The following is a 16,966-nucleotide window of genomic DNA, read 5'->3' as shown; positions in this document are numbered from 1 at the left end:
GTGGTGAGAAAAACACAGAAGCCCTGCCTTCCCGGTACTCCCCGGCGGTCTTGGAAGAGATGGGGATGCAGGTGTTAAAGTAAGCACAACATTAACCGTTCTAAGTCTAGACAATTTCTTTGTCTTCCCATATCATTTTTACGGAGTTATATTTTTGTAGAAAAGTGTTCATGTTCTCAAAACCATTGGCGTAAAGTTGTTCACATAATTCTCTGGTGGTTTTTATTCATATAAATCTTTGTTCCTTTTTGCTTCTGAATAAATTTCCAATACATTCACATGTTTGAAAGTTCAGGAAGCGCCTTCTCTACCCCAGGTCCCTTGCTGTAGTTCCTCTTCCCAACTGCAACTAAATACATTGAGTTTCTTGATATCCTCCCAAAAAAATTTTATGAATATAAGCAAAGATCCAAAATAACCTGATTGGTTCTTTCGATTCTCTTTTTATATATACCATAAATGGTAGCCTACTATGGGCTTCTCTGATGGCCTACTATACATGATGATCTGTACCTTTGTTAAAAAAAAAAAAAATCGGAATAGCCATGATGGTTTAATAGCCTAGAGATAATTCAACATGTGTGTAGGACTTGAGTAACGGTCCTCATCCCCAGACAGCCTGGGTTTAAATCCTGGCTTCCTCACTTTCTAACCGTTTGTCTTCACATTCCAGTTTCTTAGTCTACAAAGTGGGAGCTGTTATGGGTTTTGGGGATTAAGTGGGATAATGCATGAAGGGAGCTTGGCATGATGCCCAGCAGCCATCAAATGCCTGATGACTGTGAAGGGCATTCACGTTGCATCCGTTTTGGCCTTTACAATTCAAACAGGTCTCAACATCATTTAGATCCTAACGCCAGCCCTGTAAGAACTTCACAGAGGACAAGACGCTCTAACATTAAAGACTAATTTAATATATTAGACACTGTAATATAAAAGTACACAAAATAAGTATATGACTCAATGAAATACAAAAAACCTGAAGGTCGGGAAAAAGAACTTGAGCTGTTTGCCACATCTCCCTTCTCCCTTGCCAACACTGCAACTTCCCCGAGGGTCACCACATTCTGACCTCTAACTCAGGATGAATATGGGCCGATTTTGAACTTTAAACAAGTGGAATTCTATCGTATTGATGTCCAAGGGCCGCGGTAACAAGTTACCACAACCTGAATGACTTACAGCTACAGGAACATATCATCTCACAGTTCTGGAAGCGGCAAGTCCAACCCCTAGGCGTTGGCAACTCTGGGTCTCCTTGGAGGGCCCTTGTCTCTTCTGCCTCTGCCAGCTGCCTGCATTTCTTGATGCTCCTTTGCTTGCCACTGCTTCTTTCCAACCTCTGCCTCGGTCTATGGTCTTTGCTGTATTTGTGTGAAGCCCCCCTCTGATTCTTACATAAGGACACTCATGATGGTGTTTAGGGCCCAGCCAGATAGTCCGGGATAAACCCCCCATCTCATGATCCTTAATCTATCACATCTTCAAAGACCTTTCCAAATAGGCTAACATTTACAGATCCCAGGGAAGCACTGGATATCTTCAGGGGGCAGGATTCAGCCTGTAGCAGGTATCCTTCTGTGTCACCCTCTTTCACTCAGCGTTAAGTCTGCAAGCTGCATCCGTCTTGTTGCATGCATCTGTGGCATGCAAAATGAATATCACTACACTGTATGAATTTACCATATGGTGGTTTATCTATTCTATTGATGGACATTTGGGTTGTCTCCAGTTGTGAGCTATGTGTGGAATGAAAACTGGGTTAAGCAAAAAAAAAAAACATTCCTGGTGTTGCCAATGGGAAGCTATATGCACCCTTGGTACACACCCCTCTAGGTTATCTGATTCTGAATTCTGGGGGGCTCTGGGCCTTATGGGCTTCCCTGTGGCTCAGGTGGTAAAGAATCTGCCTGCAGTGCAGGAGATCTGGGTTTGATCCCTGAGTCTGGAAGATAACCCTGGAGAAGGGAATGGCTACCAAATCCAATATTCTTGCCTGGAGAATTCCATGGACAGAGGAGCCTGGAGGGCTACAGTCCTTGGGGTTGTAAAGAGTCAGACAGGACTGAGCCACTAACATTTTCTCACTTTTTCACTTCCTGGGCCTTATATTGTCTTTGAGTTCTTTTGCAATATAGTAGAAGATTGATAGCAATGCACATAATTCATGTCCTGGGACAACCCTCCCCACAGTGGAAAAACCAGTTTTGCTTCCAAGTTCATTTCAACATTTCTATTCGGTAAATGTGTCTGACCTTGGAGTTCTCCTTTCACCTGATGATAACATCTTGCTGGTTCCCTCACTTAATGAATGAGTTCAGTAGACTCTGATATGTGTTTATATTATATTTGTATATGAGTCACGATTTTACTTTTTAACATTAGGAATCAAGTTCCCATGAACCTTCTGATACACAGCAAATTACATTTCATGAGCCAAAACCACAAAGCTAGATTTTCTGCTGTTGAAATTTCAAAGTAAAAGGAGCTGCTGACATTTCCTGAGTAGCAACCAGGTCTGCACACCTGTGCAGGGGATGGGTGGGCATGAAAGATGGCTTTGACCAGGTCCCCAGCCTCCAACAGCCTTCTCTGAATAGGCAGCCGTGTAACTTGGTCCCGAGTCAGGTGAGATGGGGCTCAGGTGTCCTGGAGGCATCAGCAGGATTCCAGGAGGAGATGGCATTTGAGGAAGATCTGAGGCAGAAAGCGCTTCCCCCACTAGACCTCGAACTTGGCTTCTGTATTGTGGACAGAAGCCGGTCACTGCAGCTTTGGGACCAGGAAGTGACATGAGATGAGATCGTCTTCAGGAAGACTGGCCTTGTGGCGTGTGCAGGATGGGGAGGGAGACCCTCAGAGTCTGGAGACCTGGAGAGGCCGGGAGGCCTGGTGGGGTGCTGGGGTCAGAGGAGAGGTCACAGGCCTGAGGGTGGGGTGCACAGACCTGTCCAGACTTCACCCCAGTCTGTGGCTGGGCCTCACTGCACCTCGCTCCCTCCTCCCCCTCAGCTGATCAGGAGTGGATGGGGCAGAAAGAGCAGGTGATTTGGGCAGCTGCTGGCCAGGAGCAAGAGGTATCCAGAACATCTGTCACCATGGGATCCCCTCCCAGAGCCCAGCCTCCACCACCCCCGACCACCAAGTGGCGGGATCTGGGGCGCTGTGATGACCAGCCTCAGAGGCAGACATCGCCGCCTGGTCAGGCTCTGCCGGCCCTGCAGTTTTTGCTGAGATGGGTGGAGCTCTGCAACCTGGAACCCCCTCACCGCCCCCCCACCAAGCTCTGTGCCTCCAGTTCTAGTTTCCCGCTGACCAACTCGGCTCCCCCAGACGCCCACCCCCAACCCCACCCACCCTACTCGGGCCCAGCTCCTCCGTCTGCTCCACAGCTGGAGGAGCCAAACAGGGAGGGCCCACAGGCCAAGTTTTCATCAGAAAACAGGTGTCCCCAGCAGTTAGCAGATCGTCAGCTCCTCGCACGCCAGGACAGCAAGCCCGGGATTCCGCTCGCGCCTCTCCAGGAGCCGGGGCGCTCCGCGTCCCGGGAAACATGCAGCTGTCAGCGGAGCCAAGAGGTGTCTGCAGACCGAGACGTGCTGCCCGCAGCTGCAGTGTTGGCCCTGGGAGGAACTCAGGGACCAGGCGGCCACGCTCTGAAGCCTGGCGGGGAGGGACTGGGGGCAGTCCAGAGGAGACACAGGAGGGACAGCGACGCCGGACAAGGTGGCCACCCTTGCTCGTGGCCCACAGAGCTCAGAGGTCATGAAACCCTCTCAGGGACTTCCCTGGTGGTCCAGGGGGTAAGACTGCATGCTCCCAGTGCAAGGGGCCTGAGTTTGGTCCCTGCTCAGGGAACGAGATCCCCCACGCCACCGCAACGGAAGGTCCTCCGCGTGGCAGTGAAGATATCCCATGTGCTCCCACTGAGACCCGGCGCAGCCAGAAAAAGAAAGAGGCCCCTTACTTCACAGTCAGGGAGACTGATGCCGGCAAGGAGGGGGCCTATGTAACAGCTCTGCTGGCCCCCAGACTTGAGCCCAAACTCTGGCCGGGACAGCTGTGTGAGCTCGAGCGTGGCTCTCAACCTCTCTGCACCTCCAGTTGTTTTCTGAAGAATACCAGTACAACACACCGGTCAGGGATGTTGGAGAACTAGGCAATAGGTCCCCACCTCAATAAGCACCCCCTGCACACCGTGCCTTTCTGCACACGCGGTCACACGGCTAGTAAACAGTAACGGCTGCGGCCCTGGAGACTCAGCGTGAGCGTCCCGAGGACAGGGCCTGGCACGCACCAGGGCTCCGGAAATGCTGCCTTTATGCTGGCAAACCTGGAAACCTCAGCAGTGGCCACAGGGCTGGAAAAGGTCAGTTTTCATTCCAATCCCAGAGAAAGGCAATGCCAAAGAATGCTCAAACTACCACACAATTGCACTCATCTCACACGCTAGCAAAATAATGCTCAAAATTCTCCAAGTCAGGCTTCAACAGCACATGAACCGAGAACTTTCAGATGTTCAAGCTGGATTTAGAAAAGGCAGACAAACAAGAGATCAAATTGCCAACATCTGCTGGATCATCGAAAAAGCAAGAGAGTTCCAGAAAAACATCTACTTTTGCTTTGCTGACTATGCCAAAACCTTTGACTGTGTGGATCAAAACAAACTGTGGAAAATTCTGAAAGAGATGGGAATACCAGACCATCTGACCTGCCTCTTGAGAAACCTATATGCAGGTCAAGAAGCAACAGTTAGAACTGGACATGGAACAACAGACTGATTCCAAATTAGGAAAGGAATATGTCAAGGCTGTATATTGTCACCCTGCTTATTTAAGTTATATGCAGAGTACATCATGAGAAACGCTGGGCTGGAGGAAGCACAAGCTGGAATCAAGATTGCCGGGAGAAATATCAATAACCTCAGACATGCAGATGACACCACCCTTATGGCAGAAAGTGAAGAAGAACTAAAGAGCCTCTTGATGAAGGTGAAAGAGGAGAGTGAAAAAGTTGGCTTAAAGCTCAACATTCAGAAAACTAAGATCATGGCATCTGGTCCCATCACTTCATGGCAAATAGATGGGGAAACAATGCAAACAGTGTCAGACTTTATTTTTCTGGGCTCCAAAATCACTACAGATGGTGACTGCAGCCATGAAATTAAAAGATGCTTGCTTGCTTCTTGGAAGAAAAGCTATGACCAACCTAGACAGCATATTAAAAAGCAGAGACATTACTTTACCAACAAAGGTTCATCTAGTCAAAGCTATGGTTTTTCCAGTAGTCATGTATGGATGTGAGAGTTGGACCATAAAGAAAGCTAAGCACCGAAGAATTGATGCTTTTGAACTATGGTGTTGGAGAAGATTCTTGAGAGTCTCTTGGACTGCAAGGAGATCCAACCAGTCCATCCTGAAGGGAATCAGCCCTGAATATTCATTGGAAGGACTGATGCTGAAGCTGAAAGTCCAATACTTTGGCCACCTGATGCGAAGAAGTGACTCATTGGAAAAGACCCTGATGCTGGGAGGGATTGAGGGCAGGAGGAGAAGGGGACGGCAAAGGATGAGATGGTTGGATGGCATCACCGATGCGATGGACGTGAGTTTGAGTAAACTCTGGGAGATGGTGATGGACAGGGAGGCCTGGTGTGCTGCGGTCCATGGGGTCGCAAAGAGTCTGACATGACTGAGCGACTGAACTGAGCTGACTGTCTCTCAGCTCTGGGTCCCTGTCCACAGAAAGCACTCACCCTGGTCCAGCCTCCTGGTTCCACCTCCACAAGGACCCCGACTGAGACTCCACTCATGTTCCTCCGCCTGCTTGTGGCCCTCTCCCGTGCCAAAGTGTCTGATTAAATCCCGATTTTACAGGTGAGGAGGGAACTCCCTGGCAGTCCAGTGGTTAGGACTGGGTGCATTCACTGCCGAGGGCCTGGGTTCAACTCCTGGTTGGGGAACTAAGATCCCATAAGCCACCGCGCGGCCAAAAAAAAAAAAAAAACCTGCTTTACAGGTGAGGAGAGTGAGGCCCAAGGACCTATGTGAGTGGCCCACGCCTTGGCCTGTGGGCCTGGGGCCCCTCCCTCAGCCGCCAGGGTTCCCCTTGCAAACTAGCCTCCCGAGAACCCTATACAAAATTCTCCCCGTGAGGATAGCTTTCACTCTAGCGAGACATTAAGCAAAGGGGTAAAGAGGGCGGGCCTAAGAGTACATCCATGTCCCGTTTGCAACCCAAAGCAGGGCTCTGTGTAAACATGCTGCGTTTGCAGGATGGCCTGAAGGCAGTTCCGAGGAGTTCTGTAAAGTCCCGGAGGAAGGACCAGCCTGTTGAGAAAGCATAAGCCGCCCTGGGAGGCTCGTTTAACACTGGGTCAGCAGGCCTGCCTGTGGCAGCAAGAGGGGCTGGGAGTGGGTCAGAGACATCGGGCTGGGAGTGGCTGCTGGCCTGGCCTCAAGGGGCCCGGGGTTCCGGTCAGAAGCAGGCTGGCCTGGGCCTGGTGAGGAGTGGGCCTCCAGCCTGCTGGAGAAGGAGATGGACGGGCCACAGCTGGGAGGTCTCAGGGGTGGAGAGAGCCTCCGTTCTCCCTGCTCTCGGGGATTAGAGTGAGCTAGGAGGGTTTCCGGCACAGGGGTGCCAAGCCGAGGAGGGCACCTCTGCAGAGGGGGGACAGAGGCCCAGAAGGCCAGCGGGCTGGGGGCCCAGGTGGGGAAGGGGACCTCTGTGTTCTCGGGGCCGTTTGTGGGTAGGAGGGGCTGGTGGCCAGAGCCTCCGGTCGGGGTGAGCAGCAGGGCTTGGCCATGAGGTTCACTGGCCTGGCCCGGACCCGGGGGGTGTGGGGGTGGGGGTGGGCACTCCCCACGTGCGGGGTGGTCACTCAACCACCGCGGGGCTCTGTGAGGGCCGTGAACCAGGAGCAGCATGGGGAAGACTCAGTCCCAGGCTTGGGTCCAGCCAGGGGCCAGAACCGCCAAAAGGCCGCCGTCCGGTGGACCCGGGCGGCCGTGACAGTGAAGGCCGCAGGCCAGGGGCTCACACAGCCGGCACGGATGTCTCACAGATCTGGAGCCCACGGTCAGAGTGCCATCCGGTTTGGTTCCTCCCCCGGCGTCTCTTCCTGGCTTGCGGCTTCTCTCCATGTCCTCACGTGGCCTTTCCTCTGGGAGCAGCGGAGACACAGCTCTGGTCTCTCGCTCTCTTTTTTTATCCCCCCAGCCATGCCTCATGGCTTATGGGGTCTTAGTTCACCAACCAGGGACCGAACCCAGGCCCTCGGCCCTGAAAGCGCCGAGGCCCAACCACGGGACTGCCAGACAACCGTCTCTCACCCTCTTCTTATGAAGCCATCAGGCCTGGAGTCAGGGCTTCACGCCTAATCTCTGCTGGGGCTTAGGGCTTCAGCACCTGCAGCTGGAACACGGCCCTGTTATAACCACACGGAGCGTGGAGTCTGGGTCTCCCGGGGTGCGGGGTTGGCGGGGGTCAGAGGCAGGGTTACACCAGGTGGCCTGCTGGGTGGACAGGCTCCTGCAGCCGCCGCCCACCGCCCACAAACCCTGGAGTCTCTTCCTGGCCGTCACCATCACTGTGTGAAAGCACCCTGCCTAGGGAGTGCCCCTCAGGGGTGCATTGCCTTAAGGGGGGCGGGGGGAACACAGACAAAAATCAGGGGTCACAGCCTCACACCCTCCAGCCCCGGGGAGGCCCCAGGTCTGAGCTGGCCACCATCCAGGCACTGCCTTCCCCTGCCCGCCCTGGGGATGGGGGTGGGACTGCTCCAGTGTAGACCTCGCCCCTCAGACCCCTTCCTTGGCCAGAATCCCATTTGAATCAACTCTTCTCGGCAGCTGCGCTTCTCAGCTGGCGCTCCTGGTGAAAGAATCCACCTGCCAACGCAGGAGATGCAAGAGCCGTGAGTTCGATCCCTGGGCTGGGAAGAGGCCCTGGATGAGGACGTGGCAACCCACTCCAGCAGCCTTGCCTGGAGAATCCCCGTGGACAGAGGAGCCTGGTGGGCTGCAAGTCCACGGGGTCGCAGGGTCGGACGTGACTGAAGGGAGTTAGCACGTAGGCAGAGCTTATCCTAGCAGCCCGGCTCCCCTCCACCAAGAAACCTGAAAATCCAAAGGGAGAGTTCCTGGCCAGGTCCACCACAGGAGGAGAACGGAAGAGAGCTGGTGTGCAGACCGAGCCCTCAGTGATCTGGCTGAACAGGCCCGAGAGGCCCCCAGAAGGTCTGTCCCAGGACACGTGGCCTGTGACGCAGTGACATGCAGACAAGCAGCCTTGCCCCCCCCCCCCCCCCCGCCCACCAAGCAGCCCCCCCAGCAGCAGCCTCCCTTCCCAGCCTGGACGCGTCTGAGACGCAGCAGGGCCCCGTCTTCCACGGGACCATTCCTGTAGCTGCCTGCGGTTCTCCCCACCACCCCAGGAGAGCAGGGTCACACAGGGTCCCCCGCCTCGGGTCTGACAGTGCCCTCCCTCACCCCGGGGTGTCCCGCGGCTCCCAGCCTGCCCGCTGACCCAGGGCGGCCGCTCTGGGAGGCCGTCTGGCCTTCTCAGGAGCCACTGTCTGTCACCCCCTCACTTTTTCTGTTTATCTGTTCAGAGCTGTTGGGAACAGCCCATCATTTGTTCCATCATGGAAATAATTCCTTTTAAGGCCACTGGGGCCTTCTTTTTGGGGGGGTGGGTGGGGGGGGGTATGCAGGCTCTTCTGAGGTCTTTACACAAAATCCCGCGACTGGGGTACGTGCGTGATGCCAGGCCTCGGCTCGAGCCCAGTGGAGAGGCAGCCAGCCTGTGGGGAGCGTGGAGACACCGCGTCCCCAGCCTGTCTCTGCTCTTCAAACAGCTGAGACGGTGGCAGTGGGGTGGGGGGGGGCCTCCATGCAAACTTTGTTTACCCACCTACCAAGCAAAGGGATTGACTCTGAGGGTCTTTGGGGTCTGAGGCCTTAGACCCCACAGCCGCGAATGGTCCCGCTCCCTGGCCATGCCACTGGCCTGGGCCGGGCTGGATGAAGCCCCTGCTCTTAGCAACAATGGGGAACCGTCCGCTTGTCCCCAAGTCAATTCCTCATGAGATAGATGCGTTGGAGCTTTTCATTAAAGGTTTTCGAATAGGACCCAGAAGGCAGGGATAGAGAGATGTAACTAGACTTTCGGGAAGATTCCCCTGCAGGAGGGAATGGCAAACCACTCCAGTTTTCTTGCCTGGAGAATCACACGGCAGAGGGGCTGGGCCTGGCGGCTCTGACAGTCCAGGGGGTCTGAGTCAGACATAGCTGAGCGTGCGCGCACACACACACACACACACACAGAACTGCCTTTCAGGGGCCAGGTCCAAGGAGGGGGGCCCGCGGAAGCCTCTTCCTCGTCAGCAGGCGTCAGGAGGGCAGCAGCCCAGCGTCCATGCAGCTCTGCAAACGCCAAGCCTTCCGCCTCAAGGAAGGTGCCCTGGAGGAACCTCAGGGTGATTCTGGCAGATGTCGAGGATGGCAAGGCCGGTCCCCGTGGCTGTGGCCCCGTCTGTCCCCACCTGGCGTGCCCATCTCCACGGGGACATGGCTTCCCTGGACGCTGGGTGGCTTTTTCTGAAGGCAAGGCTGGTGGCGGCTCAGGGGACCCACGCCCGGCAACCCAAAGGCTGGGCTCGCAAGCACCGGTGGAAACCACGGAGGCCAAGGGGCTCGTGCAGGGCTGGGCTGGGCATGGCTGGACCCGCCCCCCGCACCGGGCCATGTCCATGTCCCTGCAGCTGTTCACCCCAAACCCAACAGCCCCGCGCTTGGTGGAGAGGCGGCCTGTGGGGAAGTGGACACCCTGGGCTGGGCCCGTCTCCAGCAGTGCCCGCCTCCTCGGGGAGGCCTCCTGGATGCCTACCTGTCCACTCCACCTGCTGCTGCTTCCAGCCCCAATGCCCACCCCCAGCCCTGACCCATCGGCCCCGTCGGGGGCGCTCCCAGAGCCCCTGGTCACGGCGTTTCTATGGCACCACCAGCATGGACACAAGTCGTCTCAAGGAACTTTAATGAAAGTGTCAGCAGTCTTTCCCCCACACCGCAGCAGGAGAAATGGCTGAGCTGGAACTCAGACACGCGGCTGCCCGGAGACCCACCGCCAACCCCAGCGTGTGGCCAGGCTTGGGCTCCAGATGCAGGGCCCCAGGCGGCAAGGCGGCATCCGGCCGCTGAGCCTTGAGGAAGGTCACGTCTGGCCCCTAGCCAGTCACCCACCCGCCAGCTTCGCCGCCTGTCAGTGCCAGAGTGTCAGACGAGCAACGGGGATGCCTGGGGACCCATAGCAACTGCCGCCACAGTGGGAAGAGCGAGCAGTCATCCCGCCACTTGGCAGCACGCATCCTACGTCAAGAAAGAGCTTGCAGAGGGGAAGGAGGTGCCGCAGGGGACCAGGATTGGCACAGACGCTGAGAGACAGCTTTCCAGTTTCATCATGGTGGACGCAGATCATGAAGGCTCCAGGGAACAGAAACCAGGCCAGGGCTTTCCAGGCAGAGCACATTCCCCCCAGGGCTGGACAGGATGGGAAGCCAGGCTAAAAAAGGTCAGGGGCCAGAGGCCGGGAGACCCACCAAGTCCAGAGAACATTCGGGGACAGAGGACACCCCTGCCCCCCGCCATCTGCTACACCCTCATCTGCCAGGGGGACCACAGCTCTCCCCACGAGACCAAAGTACAACTAAATAAATACAGTATGAGGACCCAAGACCTTCGAGTGGCTTCTTTTTCCGTCCCCCGTGTCAGCAGGTCCGCCAGCAGACAGGAGAGGGAGGGGCACGTGACCCCCACGTGCCTGGAGCTCCTGCCCGTCCACACCACGGGGGAGAGCCTCCCGCCCCGCCGGGGACACGGGACGGGCCGAGCAGTGCCCCGCGTGACCGGTCTAATCGCGTGACAAACGAACGCCTTTTCCTGAGTCTTGCCTCCGCTTCCCTCCTCTGGTTCAGCGACATCCTCACTTCCCGCAAGTCCAGCCTGGAAGCTTTGCCTGTTTCTTTTCTCCTTGCCCCCGCCCCTTCTTAGACAGAAGCCAAACGATTCTTCACAGATGCGCGTCTTCAAAATACCTAGAGGTGTCCCCGGTTCTGTCTCCTCTAAGTCAGACGGTCGGCAGGGTAACCAGCCACGTCCTGGCTTCAGCCCAGGGGCGTGGAGTGTGTGCGCAGGGGGGGTCGGTCCCTCCAGCTGCTCCGGGGTGGGCGCCCCCACCCTGGGCCTGTTCCCAACCTCCCCCCCAATTCCGGGTGCCCAGGAGACTTCCGGAACAGCTCCCGATGGAAAGAGGGCTGGCGCGTGGAGGAAGACGAGATGGCGCTGTGGACACCGCTTGTCCACAGAGTACATTCTAACATCTTAGTGGGTGTCTGAATCTTGTTAGGAAACAAAAAAAATTAGAGACTATGTATAAAACTTAAAAATATTCAAGTATCAAAAAGCTATTCGGATCAAAGTTTAAAACAAGCTGTCGGCAAGCTGCCGCCGCCACCAAGAGAAGAAAACCTTTACAAGAGTCTGTGGGGCGCGTGCGGCGAGGGGGCGCAGCCGATCTGGGTGTCGGGGGGCGGGGCGTGACTAAGCGGACGGGAGGGCAGCGGGCAGACGCCCCGGGTCGGAGGAGGCCGGCCTTCTGAGCCGACGAGGCGAGCGTGCTTCTGGACGGTGGGCGGGTTCGCCCTCCCCTGATGAGCCGTGGTCAAGTGCGCAGCCCCGGGCCCCCTCCCCTGGTGTCCCGGCCCTGCACGTGACACAGGTCAGCGGGCGGCTGCCCACGCGATGCGCGCGAGATGGGCGGAGACAAAGCAACGGAGGAGGGCAGGAGGAAGGCCCGTGCCGGCCGCAGAGCCTTCTGCAGAGAAACAGAAGCCAGGAGGTGAACGGGGTCAGGCGCCACACGGTGTAGACTCGGCTCCTCCAGCCTGGTTACAAAGCAGGACTGGAGCGTTCTGATCTGGGAAATCGACACGCTCCCACCCGCACCGGACGGGGCCTGGCCCCCCGCCCCCCCACCGCGGGCATGAAGCGGCAGCGGTATTTATTCAGGACGACGACTCAAGAGTCAGGGAGTCCGCTCCTGCCTGCTCCCTCCTCCCCCGAGATGCGCCATCTCATCTCGACAGGTGATCCAGTGGAAATCTTTCAACTCTCTTAAGTTACATTTCGCAAAAAACACTCCCTTCGCCTGGTCCCGCCCAGGCCCACGACGGGCGACGCGCTGGCTCGGGGCGCCCTCTGGTGGTGGCGTGGACACAGTTTGAGGCCAGCCTAGGGCCCGCGAGGGCAGGGGGGCCGGGACTGCCCCGGCCGCTTCTGCCAGAGGTCGCTTGTCTCTTGGCAGCAGCATGGGCCTGGGGTGGGGGGGCCCTGTGACTCCTCCAGGAGGCTCAGCTCCCGCTCTGTGGCTGGATGGCCCGTGTCCCTGGCAGGGCCCTGGGCCATCCTCTGCTCTCTCGGGGCGGGCCGGGGCCTCTAGACTTCGGTGGAGAAGAGGACGCTCTGTCTCCTGCTGTCCGGGGCGGGGATGGCCTCCAGCTGCAGGAAGTACAGCAGCACCTGGACCTGCCGGGTGGAGTGGGAGGGGATGGCGGCTCAGAGAAGGGGAGGCTCCCCCTGACCCCGGCAGAACCCAGGGCCCTCTGGGGACAACGAGGCCCTCACAGCAGAGGCCTGGGGGCCCCCCGCCCCGTCCCTCAGACCGGTCCTGGGAGCCCCAGCCAAGAGCAGAGGGCAGAGCCGCAGCCCACCTCGTGGCCCTGTCTCCAGACCTCAGCCACCTCCCCTGCACGGCTCGGTGGGAACCCCTGACAGGACGCAGGGGTGCGGGGCGCGGGCAGCGGCCACAGGTCCGGGCCAGGTAGGCAAGCCCACCGTACCTGGGACATGACCTCCAGGGACCAGCTGTCGGTCATGGAGATGGCCTGGCTGGGGTTGGCGGGCAGCTTGTTCTCCTTCTCCGAGGGCCGGAGCAGCGTGGGGCCAAACACCGTGGCGAGGTTGTGCAGGGACATTTTATTCACCGTCTCCTTTTCCGCCACCCTGTGGTGGGGGGGGGGGGGGACTGCTGTGATGCTGCCTCGGGGATGGGGGCGTGGAGGTGGGTGGGGACCCAGGCCACCCCAGGAGGGCGAGCGGAGGGCTCCCCAGCTGACCCACCCTGGCTCTTCCCGGTCGGAACGCAGAGGGCTGGCGGCCCACAGGGACACCCGAGCCCATGGCTGGCCAGGGCACGGGGGGACGGGGGTGGTGGTGCGCCGGTACCTGGGGGGACACCCACAGATGGGGGGAGCACTACAGAGGGAAGGCCCCGGGAGCCAGGGAGTCTGATGGGAGCAGGGGACCCACCGAGGCCCTGAGCAGCCCAGAGGAGGGGGGCTACCTTTTCAGGTGGTCCAGGAGGAAGAGGAAGGTGAGCAGGTTGGCCTCCGGGAGCGACAGCAGCAGGTTTAGCATGCAGCTCTCCTTCGCCACGGGGTCTGAGAGCGCTGCGGGGGGTGGGGGGCGGTTACTCCTCACAGTGACCACCCCGGGCTGGAGGGCGCCCCCAGGGCCCGGGCCAGTCACGGTCCTGCCTCCCACGCTGGCCCCCGGTGAGGGCCCTGGGGTGGGAGCCTGGCCACCCTGGACGCCTTATCTGACCCTCAGAGGGGTCGAGGGCACCACATGGGCCAGTGGCGGGGGTGCCAGGCACAGCTGCCCCCCTGGCCGCCTCGGCCCTTCCCACCTGCTCAGGGGAAGCGGAGGCCACAGACCCCCCATCACACGAGCCTTTGCACCTGGGTGGTGGTGGGTGGGGGCAGGTCCTCAGCTGAGCAGCCCTGGCGGGGGTTGGGTGCGGAGGCTGCAGCCGCCCTGAGTGCCAGCGCCCCCCACCCTCCGGGTGGGCCCGGGGTCAGGGTGTACTCGGAAGCCCTGACTGATGGGCCAGGGTCTGGGGCCACTGAGGAGGACAGCAGCCTCCGGACCCCACACTGGCAGCTGCAGTCCACAGCGGCAGCCCCCCATCTCGGCGACCTCGAGGGACGGGCACAGTGGTCAGCCCGTGGGAGGCCTCCCGGGACGGCTAGGTTCCTGGTCCCCAGCCACTCGCAGAGTTTGTGCTGAAACTTGGGTTTCCCTCCCATCAAAGGCTGACAGGAGAGGGGATGGGAGACGCCCCGTGCTCACCGATGCCTTCAGCGAAGTTGGGGTAGAACTCGTCGGTGAAGAGGGGCTCCGGCAGCTCGCGGAAGTAGAGCTTCAGCGTCCCAGCGATGGCGTTCACATCCATCTCGCTCATCATCACCGACACATCTTTGTTGTCTGGGGAAGGGCGTGGAAGTGGAGCGGAGCCCTCCGCGGACCCCGAGTCGGCTCCACCCTCTGAGCCCCAGCCGGACCCGTGTGGGTCACCTGAGGGCAGCTTAACTACAGTGGTGGTGTCCCCCCGCCCCGCGCCACACCGGCCAGGGCTCCAGGCCCCCCGCGGCGGGAGGAGACAACGATCTTAGACAACCCTGGGGTCTCCCAGCCTCATCTGGCAATCGGGGCGGTTCCATCAGCTTTTTGGCACCAGACTCGCTGACCCCTGGGCTTGGTCGGCACCTCTCTCACACCCACCCCCGGGGGCGGGGGGGTGGCAAGCTGAGCCCCCAGGGGGTAGAGCCGGGGGGCGCCGCACGGAAGCCCCTGGTCCGACTTGGCAAGCGCCACGCGTGCGTGGTCAGCATGGGTTAGGAACCGCCTTCTGCGAACCTCCCTCCCCGGCGGCGCACGCACCGCACCCACCCCTCCCTCCGGCCCGGCTGCTGAGACACTCACTGACGTCAAAGGCCGCCTTCAGGGCCTGGATGTCCGTGGCCACTCCGGACACGCGGTAGATGCCCACCTCCTCCATGCCCCGGCGCTCGATCTCCTCGACGCACTGGCGCACGATGTACGGCACCTTGGACCGCTCCCTCCTGCGGGGGTGGGTGGGGGAAGGAGGCGGTGCCTCAGCGCTGGCAGCTCCGCCCTCTCCGTGGGGCCGCCCCCTCGCCTCTGGGCTCGCCCGGAGCACCAGAGCCTGGCGTGTGTCCCCCCGGGGCTCTGCGGTCTCACGATCATCACTGCCTCCCTCTCATCAGGGTCTTTCCAACAGTCCGGGTGGGCCGGACACCCTCCGAGCACACCCACCCCGCGGGAGGCCTTTCTGAGCGAGGTCGGCTACCGGAGGTCAGTCCCGAGCTCCCAGGGCCCTGGGTTGACGGGAGACTGACTGCAAGGGTCCTGGGAAGCGGTCTGGTCTCCCAGTCGGGTGGGGGAAAGGGGACCCCTCCAGGCCTCAGGCAGAGGGGAGCCCGGCACCCGGCAGGCAGCGGGGCCAGAGGATCAAGTCCACAGGGCCACCTGGCCCCCGTGCTCAGCTCGGAATCCTGTGACGCTACCCTTCTCTCTTCCACGACCTAACAGGGGACAGTTCCAGCCCCTGCAGGCAGGACGCCAGAGTAAGAACTTTTCAACTCTTCAGAGTAAGAACTCTGGAGGGTCGGTTCAGTCTAGTTTAGCGACTGGATCCGGGACCCAGCAGAGCCCTGCTCCCAGCCCCTCTCACGAGTGGTGCTCGTCTGGGGGTCCCTGCTCCCACCCAGAGCCGCCCAGAGGAGCTGGGGGGACGGCTGGGGTGTAGCCGGGGGCCAGGCTGTAGCCAGGTGCCCCGCCTGACCACCAGTGAGGTCAGGGCCGGGCCAGGCTCCAAGCCGGGGAAAGTGGGTTCTGGAGGAAGCGGCTACGTGTCCTCAGGCCCAGCCTGAGCCTGAGACTCCTGAGACTGACCGTGGGGGGCGGGGGCGGGCGGGGCGGGACAGGAGCTCGGATCCTGACAAACTCCAAGCGGGGGAAGGGCGCCCTGCTGAGCCCGGCTCCGGGGGCGGGACACCCCCGAGCTGCTGGGGACTCGTCCGTGGTCAGCACGGGAGGCAGCCACACATGGAGTGCTCCACGGGCCTGCGAGGGGTCCCCGCGCAACGACCGTGCCCACACGGGCTACGTCCTGCAGAGACACCCGGGGAGGGCGCACCCCCCGCCCTCAGGGACGAGAGACGGGAGCCCCTGCCCGCCGCCACTCACTTGGTGACCACGGCGATCTTGACTCCGAAGACGCCCGTCTGTTTTCGGGAAGGCATCCTCTTCAAGCTGAACTCCCTGCTGGTGAACTTGATTGACAGCTTCACTTCAATCTGGAGGGGAGGGTGGGGGGCACGACCCTCTCAGCCTCCTGGTCCTCAGAGCCTGCTCCCAGGGCCCTGCGATCTCAGGCTAAGGTCCAGGTCGGGGGCAGGCTCTGGTCCAACTCAGCGGCAGATGGGAACAGCCAGGGCCGTCTGAGGACCCGCTTCTGCACAACCTCCCCCCTCCCTGTGGCTTCTCTTTCTCATTTAATCCTGATTAAAAAGAACCACTAGACTCCATGTTGCGTGGCAGCCTGCACAGGAGGGCAGTTTGGCGGAGAATGGATCTATGCATCCACATATGTATCCACCAGCTCAATGGACATGAGTTTGAGCAAACTCCAGGAGTTGGTGATGGACAGGGAGGCCTGGCGTGCTGCGGTCCATGGAGTCGCAAAGAGTCGGACACAAGACTGAGCGACTGAACTGGACATACCATACGTATATGTGTGGCTGAGTCCCTTCTACATTCACCTGAAACTGTCACATTGTCAACTGGCTATATCCCAACACAAAATAAAAACCTAAAAAAAAACAGGCCACTAGAGAAAATGTATAGAGAATAATGTAACAAAAAGCCACGAATCACCTATCAAATGTCAGCATGGTGTCCTACATGCTAACCCGCTTCAGTCCTGTCTGACTCTGTGTGACCCCAGGGACTGCAGCCCACCAGGCTCCTCTGTCCAAGGGGTTCTCCAGGCAAGGATACAGGAGGCTGCCACGCCCTCCTCCAGGTACAACCTACATGCCCAGAGC

The 16,966-nt window shown here is 59.2% G+C and overlaps 1 protein-coding gene across 4 annotated transcripts in view; it reads right to left on the bottom strand.

The window, feature by feature from the left end:
* Window positions 1-10,018: 10,018 nt before the first annotated feature.
* Window positions 10,019-16,966, bottom strand: part of BCR (BCR activator of RhoGEF and GTPase) — an 87,433-nt gene continuing 80,485 nt past the window's right edge. For all 4 annotated transcript variants that reach the window (XM_061141403.1, XM_061141404.1, XM_061141405.1 and 1 more), the window contains 6 exons: window positions 16,107-16,216; window positions 14,820-14,959; window positions 14,187-14,321; window positions 13,399-13,504; window positions 12,896-13,058; window positions 10,019-12,581 (listed from right to left, as the gene is read on the bottom strand). In XM_061141403.1, the coding sequence (XP_060997386.1) occupies window positions 12,492-12,581; window positions 12,896-13,058; window positions 13,399-13,504; window positions 14,187-14,321; window positions 14,820-14,959; window positions 16,107-16,216 (744 nt within the window). In that variant the 3' untranslated portion in view covers window positions 10,019-12,491. The remainder of the gene's footprint in view (window positions 12,582-12,895; window positions 13,059-13,398; window positions 13,505-14,186; window positions 14,322-14,819; window positions 14,960-16,106; window positions 16,217-16,966) is intronic.

The sequence above is a fragment of the Dama dama genome, chromosome 5 (assembly GCF_033118175.1).
Source record: "Dama dama isolate Ldn47 chromosome 5, ASM3311817v1, whole genome shotgun sequence".
Taxonomy (NCBI): domain Eukaryota; kingdom Metazoa; phylum Chordata; class Mammalia; order Artiodactyla; family Cervidae; genus Dama; species Dama dama.
This window is presented reverse-complemented; position numbering and strand designations above follow the sequence as displayed.